This window comes from Grampus griseus (genome assembly GCF_964374135.1).
Source record: "Grampus griseus genome assembly, chromosome: 3".
Classification (NCBI taxonomy): Eukaryota; Metazoa; Chordata; class Mammalia; order Artiodactyla; family Delphinidae; genus Grampus; species Grampus griseus.
Genome location: NC_139019.1, coordinates 170,759,423 through 170,768,591, shown reverse-complemented (window position 1 = coordinate 170,768,591; position 9,169 = coordinate 170,759,423). Strand labels below are relative to the sequence as shown.

Below are 9,169 nucleotides of genomic sequence, written 5' to 3'. Positions count from 1 at the left end.
CAGACCCTCCCCGGAAGTGAGTGCAAATATTTTCCGAGTCTGCGCGCGCAGCGGCGGCGGTCCCCGGATCTCGAGCGGTCAGCCCGCCTGGGCTGGGCTGGGCCGGGCAGGGCGGGGCGGGGCCTCCCTGCGGGCCTGCGCGCTGCTGGGGCCGCGCCTGCGCAGTGCGCCCGAGCCGGAGGGGTCAGGGTCACCCTGAGCTGAGACGGCGCCGCTATGTTGGAACGGTTCGTGGGCCCGCGCTACCGCCAGCTGGCCAGAAACTGGTGAGGATGCGGCTACCGCCCCCGGACCCCTTGTCCTCCCGGGTCCCAAATGGGGAAACTGAGGCACAGAGCGGCGGCGCGGTCTGCCCCGCGAGTGGCTGGCCCCCAACCCTGAGGCGCTTTGCCTGGGGGCCGCGATGGTGCCCACCCAGTCCGCGCCCAGCATCCCCGGCTCAGCTCCTGGGGCTGGAAACTGACCCTATGCGCTCCTGGCTTTGCTTTTGTTTGACGTTGTTGTGAAGCCGAGGGCTGCGCCTGTCCTTGACTGACCCCCGTGGGAGGCGGGTGGGTTGGGGGTGACCCCACGTGGCAGCCGGGATTGGGGAGCACACGACGTGAGGCGCTGAGAAACAGCGGGCCTGTACTCCGCAGTCGTGTCCCTGAGCCCCGGCAGGGACCTTCGGGTGGACAGTGACAGTGGCGCTTTACAGCTGGGGCGACCCAGGCTCAGGACGAAAGTCCGTCCCTGGCGTCGGGTGGGACCGCCAGCGGCCCCTGCAGCCCCTACCGCGGGCGGCTCGAGCCTCCGGGCGCTGTCGGTCCGTCCCTATCTGCGCGTGGTCAGAGCAGCGACCCCCTCATCCAGGGTTTCGTTCAGTCGGCAGCAGCACCCACTGAGCAACTGATGTGTGCTCGCACTTACTACTGAGTCGGGTGCCGGAGACACAGCGATAAACGGAACTTTCCTGGCTGACGCTCTAGGTCGTGGACCAGAAAAAAATTAAACCGATGTGATCCACGGCATGAGGTTGATGTAAAGTAATAAAGGGGGTGGGTGCAGTCCTGTCCCACCCACACTGGCTTCCTGAGGCCAGGAAGCGGGACTCACCCCCAGGAGACACTATGGAGTTGTGGGGTCTCAGTCTCGGAGCATCCGCGCTCACCAGCGGGGTACTCTGCACTCAGCTCCTCCGGGCGTCTTCCTGTGAGGAGGGGGAGGAGAGGTGGTGAGGGTGTAAAGAAGTCCCACGAGGGACTGTCAGCAGCATCATCACCTTCGGTGCCCCGTGGAGGTCAGGCGTGTGGCCACCTCCCTCTCTGTGAGCTGCACCGGGCCCCAAGGGGAGCGGCCAGGATGATGGCGGGGCGGGGCGGAGGGGGGCGGGCGGTGGAGGCCTCCCTGAGGGCAGGCTCCTCTGACCTCAGCACCCCTCAAAGCTGTTGGGCAGTGAGAGGAAAGATTCCCTCTCTGTTCGTGACACCTGCCCCAGAGCCTGTTCCAAAAGCAGCAATAACCCGGGACCCCACCAAGGCGCAAAGTTGAGTTGTACGGGCCTCTCCCCAGGGTCTCCCCAGGGAGCAGGGGGTGTCGTTGGTGAGGCAGGTTGGGGAGGGGGTGTTGCTGCTTCCATCTCTCCACCCCAACACCCCAGGCCCATGGGTTATGGCGATCCGGTGAAGTGGGCACCCATGCACAAATTCTGCCCCTGCACAGACCAGCGATGGAGCCTGTGAGAGTTCTCTGTCGCTGCATAACAAAGAGCCCACCAAATGCAGCAGCTTTGCAGACATTCATTGTCAGTTACTGTGGGTCAGGAATTGGAACACAGCTGAGTCCCCTGCTCAGTGTCTCATCTGAAGGCTTTACTGGAGGATGTGTTTCCAGGTCACACCTGTGGTTGCAGCAGGGGGCCACCCTCAATCCTCTGCCACAGGGGCCCCTCTACAGGGCAGCTCACAAACTAGCAGCTGGCTCCCCGCAGAGAGGGTAAGAGCAAACGAGCACGCCCTGACGGAGCCAGTCCCTAAAAGTCCATCTCAAAAGTGACATTCCCTCGCGGTCCGGTCCAGTGGTTAGGACTCGGCGCCTTCACTGCCGGGGCCTGGGTTCAATCCCTGGTCGGGTAACTAAGATCCCGTAAGCCGTGTGGTGCGGCCAAAGAAAACCAAACCAAAACGAAAGAAGTGACAGCCCATCATCTCTCATATTTGATTTATCAGAGGCGAGTGACTGGATCCTGCCGACCTCAAGGGGAGGGGCTGTACAGGGGTGTGAACACCAGGAGGTGGGACTATTGGGGCCGTCCTGGACCCTGCCCATCAATGGACGTAAATGGGGAGTGTGGTGGTCTTGGAGTCCCTGCCTCGGCTCTGCACCCGGTGGGCTGTGTGTCTCGGGGGCATGGCTTGCCCTCTCTGTGCCTTGGTCTCATCTGTGAGACAGGGACCCTGATAACTCACACCTCCCTCAGTCCATCGGCTGTCTCAGGGATCGAGCTGCTGCAAACCACATTAACGTGCCTACCTGCAAAGTTTAGATATCCTTATGCTTTACAAGCTTGGGCTTTTTTTTTTTTTTTTTTAGTGGAATTCCTCAAATAAAACCTTAATCAGGGACTTCCCTGGTGGCGCAGTGGTTAAGAGTCTGCCTCCCAAAAAAAAAAAAAAAAAGAGTCTGCCTCCCAGTGCAGGGGACCACGGGTTCGAGCCCTGGTCCGGGAAGATCCCACATGCCACAGAGCAACGAAGCCCGTGTGCCACAACTACTGGGCCTGCGCTCTAGAGCCCGCGAGCCACAACTACCGAGCCCACGTGATACAACTACTGAAGCCCGCACGCTCACAGCCCGTGCTCCGCAACGAGAAGCCACCGCAACAAGAGAAGCCACCGCAATGAGAAGCCCGTGCACCGCAACTAGAGGAAGCCCGTGTGCAGCAACGAAGACCCAGTGCAGCCAAAAATAAATAAATAAATTTACTAAAAAAACAACAAAAAAACCCCTCATGCATATCCTCATATGAAAGCAGATGGGAATGGAGTTGCCTCGGGGTCACTTGCCTGGTGCCTGCCCTCCTCGGGGTCATCAGCAGGATGTGTCCACAAAGCTGGGCAGGGCCTGGTGTGTGGGGGTGGTGTGGGCACCTGATAAATGGCAGCTTGGGATGGGGGGGATCCGGCCACGCTACCGGGAGGGTGAGGCCTGACCCCCGTTCTTGCAGGTTACCCACAGTGGGCATGTGGGGCACCGTGGGAGCCCTGGGGCTGGTGTGGGCCACTGACTGGCGGCTGATTCTGGACTGGGTGCCCTACATCAACGGCAAGTTCAAGAAGGACGATTAATTAAACCCATCCCCCTCGGACCCCTCCGGTAAGTTTCAGCAGCTGTCGGCTGGTGTAGCCCGGGATTCCTGAGCAGCAGAGGAGCAGTGTTCCCCGCAGGTCCAGGGCTGGACCGGCAGGTGTTGGGGGCACACCTGGAGAACCCTGCCTGAGGGCGGAGCCCTGCACTAGCCTCCTGCCTGGTGGCGCAGAGCTGCCAGCCAGCAGCCTCGGTTTGTGGGGCTGGGGAGTGGGCGCTGCCCCTCGGGGCTCAGTCCTGGAGGCTGAGCCTGCACCCTGGGTGGGGCGGAGGGATGCCCCGTTTTACAGACAGGAAAGTGGAGGCTGGCCTCCCTGGGCGGGCTGCTATGAGCTCTGACGAGCCTGGCGCTGTGCTGCCCACCTGACAGCCCAGAGTGCACGCGCATCCCCATTTCACAGACTCCTAAGTGGCACAGCCAGATCTGGTGTTAGAGCCTGTTGGCGGCGTCTGTGCTCTTACTGGGCGCTCAGCATCTGCTGCTCACCCTGCTTCATTCCCCCTCCAGGTGTCTGGTGGTGCTGCCCCCTTCCATCTGCATCTGGAACGGCCCAGGCTCTTGGGATTGACCTCGAGGAAATACACGGCGCGAGTTAGGTTTCCTACGTTGGTGGAAATAACTTTGGTGTGTGAACACACATGGCATTAAACCTCACTCTGAAACCTGCTGGCCTGCATGTGCTCATGCTGGGGCTTGGTTATGTTGACTGCAGGCCCAGGGGCCCAGATGACCCGGGGAGCCTTTCAACTCCAAAACTGCGAATCTGCAGTTTCCCAGCGGCTGGCAGACATGGTTTGATTACTTCAGATGTTTAGTGGATAATACCTGCACGGGGTTTTTATCGATTGCTGCCTTAAAAAGTTACCCTTGACCTAGTGGCTCCAGACGAACATTCATTATCTCTCAGCGAGAATTTGGGAGTGATCTGTCTGGGGGGGTCTTGGCTGAGGGTCCCTCATGAGGTTGCAGTGGTGGCATCAGCTGCATGATGAAGGGTGGCACCGGGGTGGGGTGGGGAGTCGGGGCTTCCCGGCGGCCCCCTCACGTGGCTCCTCCCCACGTGGGCCTCCCAGACGCTGCTTGAGCCTCTCTACTACACAGCGGCCCGAGAGCAGGCAGGGAAGAGCCTCTGTGCCTTGTATGACCTACTCGGGACTCTCAGGCCATCTCCTGCTCCACACCTGATTCGGGAGGAGAATTAGGCTCTGTGCCTTGAAGGAGGAACATCAGAACCTGTAGACGTGTTAAACCATCACCGGGGATACAAAAATGAGCGGGTACACGAGGATATACTGCATACAGGCAGTTCCCTCCAACTCCTGCCAAGTTCCGGAAAATTCTAGAAACGTTCTATTTGTGAAGAAGAGCTATTTTATTAGTCTGTTTGGGCTGCCACAACAAAACACAGGCCAGGCAGCTTAAGCTACAGAATGAGTGTCTCACAGTTCTGGAGGCTGGAAGTCTGAGCTCAGTTCTGGCAGGGTTGGTTCCTGGCGAGGGCCCGCCTCCTGGCCTGCAGACAGCCCCCTTCTCACTGCATCCTCACGTGGCCTCTCCTTGACGTGAGCAAGTGAGCTCTCCAGGGACTCTGAGGACATGCTAATTCTAGGGGACCAGGGCCACACCCTTCTGACCTCATTTAACCTTAATTGTTTCGGGGGGGCATCTCCACATACAGCCACACTGGGGGTTAGGGTGTCAGCATATACATTTCAGGGAGACACTTTCAGTCCACAGCAGCTTTGTATATTTTAACACAAGTAGTGGCATGTTCTACACACTTTTCTGCACAAACATTTTACACCTATTGCTTATTTCCTGGAAGCCATGCCACTTTGGAAAGCACAAAGCGTCATGAAAAAGTCTACAAATAAGGGATTTCCCTGGTGGTCCAGTGGTTAAAATCCACCTTGCAGTGCAGGGGTTGCAGGTTCGATCTTAGTTCGGGGAACTAAGATCCCACATGCTGTGGGACAACTAAGCCTGTGTGCCCCAACCAGAAGCCTGCAACGAAAGATCCTGCGTGCCACAACTAAGACCCAAAGCAGCCAAATAAATATTTTTAAAAAGTCTGCAAACAAATGCTGGAGAGGGTGTGGAGAAAAGGGAACCCTCCTAACACTATTGGTAGGAATGTAAACTGGTGCAGACACTATGGAGAACAGTTTGGAGGTTCCTTTAAAAACTAAAAATAGAATTACCATATGATACAGTGATTCCACTCTTAGGCATATATCTGGAAAAGATGAAAACTCTAATTCAAAAAGATACGTGGAGGGCTTCCCTGGTGGCACAGTGGTTAAGAATCCGCCTGCCAAAGCAGGGGACACGGGTTTGAGCTCTGGTCCGGGAAGATCCCACATGTCGCAAAGCAACTAAGCCCGTGCGCCACGACTACTGAGCCTGCGCTCTAGAGCCCGCAAGCCACAACTACTGAGCCTGCGCTCTAGAGCCTGTGCGCCACAACTACTGAAGCCCGCGTGCCTAGAGCCCGTGCTCCGCAACAAGAGAAGCCACCACAATGAGAAGCCCGCGCATCGCAACAGAGTAGCCCCCACTTCCTGCAACTAGAGAAAGCCCGCGCGCAGCAACAAAGACCCGATGCAGCCAAAAATAAATAAATACATTTATTAAAAGAAAAAAAAAGATACATGGACCCCAATGTTCATAGCAGCACTAGTTACAATAGCCAAGGCATGGAAGCAACCTAAATGTCCATTGACAGAGGAATGGATAATGTGCTGCATGTACACAGTGGACTATTACTCAGCCATAAAAAAAGGATGAAGTATTGCCATTTGCAGCAACATGGATGGACCTAGAGATTATCATACTAAGTGATATAAGCCAGACAAAGACAAATATCATATGATATCACTTATATGTGGAATCTAAAAAGATGATACAAATGAACTTATTTACAAAACAAATAGGCTCACAGACAGAAAACAAACTTATGGTTACCAAAGGGGAAAGGGGGGAAGGGAGGGATAAATTAGGAGTTTGGGATTAACGTACATTGCTATAAATGAAACAGATAAACAACAAGAACCTACTCTATAGCACAGGGAACTATAGTCAATATAATAAACCATAATGAAAAAATATGAAAAAATATACATACATGTGTATAACTGAATCACTTTGCTGTACACCTGAAACTAACACATTATAAATCTGCAATTCAATTTAAAAAAAAAAAACACACAGCATCCTCAGTTTTTAAACGGCTGACTAGTACCAACATTTACTAACCAGTCTATTAGCAAAGGACATTCATTTCCTGTCATTTGCCATTATAACAATATCTGTGGAGTGAGGTTATTTCAGACATAAATGAATAGATGCCACTTAAATACCTATAAGTGACGGATTCTGAGATAAGTTACTCGATTTTTTTTTTAAAAATTTCTAACTCATGCAGATGTGGAGAGTCCCACAGCCCCCCATCAAAGCCTGAAACAAAAGGAAATGTGAGCCCCTATACACGAGTTTTTATGTATTTTTGTAATGGCTAATGGTTTTAATGAAAATATCTCAGTTTGCTTCTGGGAAAGCCAAAAGTAAAATTTTAATAACTTCAGGTTCAGATTAAGTACAATATTTAGGCTTAAACTTCTGTGAGTTTTCATACAACTCCTTTTCAACATTTCAATACTTTTTCAACCACTTCAGTGTTCAGGGAGGGGAAAGTTAACCATCAAAAACTACACAAAGGACTTCCCTGGTGGCGCAGTGCTTAAGAATCCACCTGCCAATGCAGGGGACACGGGTTCGAGCCCTGGCCCGGGAAGATCCCACATGACGCGGAGCAGCTAAGCCCATGCGCCACAACTACCGAGCCTGTGCTCTAGAGCCCGCGAGCCACAACTACTGAAGCCTGCGTGCCTAGAGCCCGTGCTCTGCAACAAGAGAAGCCACCGCAATGAGAAGCCCACGCACTGCAACAGAGTAGCCCCTGCTCACTGCAACTAGAGAAAGCCCGCACGAAGCAACAAAGACCCAACGCAGCCAAAAATAAATAAATAAATAAACTTATTAAAAAAAAAAACCTACATAAAAACATATTGTATAAAGGGGGACTTCCCTGGTGGTCCAGTGGTTAAGACTCTGTGCTTCCAATGCAGGGGGTGTGGGTTCGATCCCTGGTCGGGGAACTAAGATCCCACATGCTACGCTGAGCGGCCAAAAAATAAAATAAATTAAAATTAAATTAAATTAAATTAAAAAATAACTAAATAAATAAAATAAAAATATCTTCCAAAAAAAAAAATCTTCCTACAATGTCTTGTACTAGGTTGGTGTTCAGTAAATATTGCGTTAAAAATGTATAAAGCGCATATCTTCCTCATTTTGTCTCACTTTAAAATGGCACAGTACTGTTCAATCTGTATTTAAATTTTTTACATTTTGTATACAAATAGCTCCTACAATTCAATAACAAAAAAAAAAATCCAATCGAAAAATGGGCAGAAGACCTAAATAGATATTTCTCCAAAGATGGCCAATAGGCACACCAAAAGATGCTTAACATTGCTAATTATTAGAGAAATGAAAATCAAAACCACAGTGAGTTACCACCTCACACCAGTCAGAATGGCCATCATTAAAAAGTCTACAAATAATAAATGCTGGAGAGGGTGTGGAGAAAAGGGAACCCTCCTACACTGTTGGTGTGAATGTAAATTGGTGCAGCCACTATGGAGAACAGTATGGAGGTTCCTTTAAAAACTAAAAATAGGGACCTTCCTGGCAGCCCAGTGGTTAGGACTCCGTGCTTTTACTGCCGAGGGCCCCGGTTCAATCCCTGGTCGGGGACCTAAGATCCCACAAGCTGCATGGTGTGGCCAAACAAAAACAAAAAATAGAATTGTCATATGATCCAGCAATCCCACTCCTGGGCATATACCAGGCAAAACTATCATTTGAAAAGTTACAGGCACCCCAATGTTCATAGCAGCATTATATACAATTGCCAAGACATGGAAGCAACATAAATGTCCATCGACAGATGAATGGGTAAAGAAATTGTGGTACATATACAATGGAATACTACTCAGCCATCAAAAAGAATAATGCCATTTGCAGCCAACAGGGATGCAACTAGAGACTGTCATACTACGTAAGTCAGAAAGAGAAAGAAAAACACCATATGATACCACTTATATGTGGAATCTAAAATACAACACAAATGAACATATCTACAAAAGAAAAACAGACACAGAGGAAAAAACTTGTGATTGCCAAGGGTGGGGAGGGATGGAGTGGGAGTTTGGGATTAGCAGATGCAAACTATTATATGTAGAATGGATAAATAGCAAGTTCCTACTATATAGCACAGGGAAATACATTCAATATCCTGTGATAAACCATAATGGAAAAGAACATGAAAAAAATATGAATGTATGACTGAGTCACTTTGCTGTATAGCGGAAATTAAACACAACATTGTAAATCAACTATACTTCAATAAAATTTAAAATTTTTTTGACATTTTGTTCATCATGGATTGTTTGCATTCATTTTGGATTGTTAAAATATTGCATTAACTGCCATTAATCTTGAAGTTTTTGGCGCCCACTAAATTTTCTGCCCAAGGTAAGTGCCATGAATGCCTCATATTAGCTTGCAGGAATGCTTGGCTGGGGACATCTGTGGTTGTCACGACTGGGGGGGGGGGTCTCCCGGCATGAGTGGGCGGGGCCAGGGATGCTGCTCCACACCCCGCAGTGCCCAGGATGACCCCACAGAGAATGCACTGGCCCCAATAGCAGCAGTTGCAGGGCAGAGAGACCCTGCCTCCGAAAGACTTTTCAAGGTCCT

The 9,169-nt window shown here is 51.4% G+C and overlaps 1 protein-coding gene across 1 annotated transcript; it reads left to right on the top strand.

Moving 5' to 3' along the window:
* Window positions 1-121: 121 nt before the first annotated feature.
* On the top strand, window positions 122-4,225 carry UQCR11 (ubiquinol-cytochrome c reductase, complex III subunit XI). Its single transcript, XM_082652614.1, has 3 exons — window positions 122-266; window positions 3,206-3,354; window positions 3,854-4,225. Exons 1-2 carry the CDS (start codon window positions 217-219, stop codon window positions 3,324-3,326), a joined length of 171 nt encoding a protein of 56 aa, XP_082508740.1. The 5' UTR covers window positions 122-216; the 3' UTR covers window positions 3,327-3,354; window positions 3,854-4,225.
* Window positions 4,226-9,169: the final 4,944 nt, after the last annotated feature.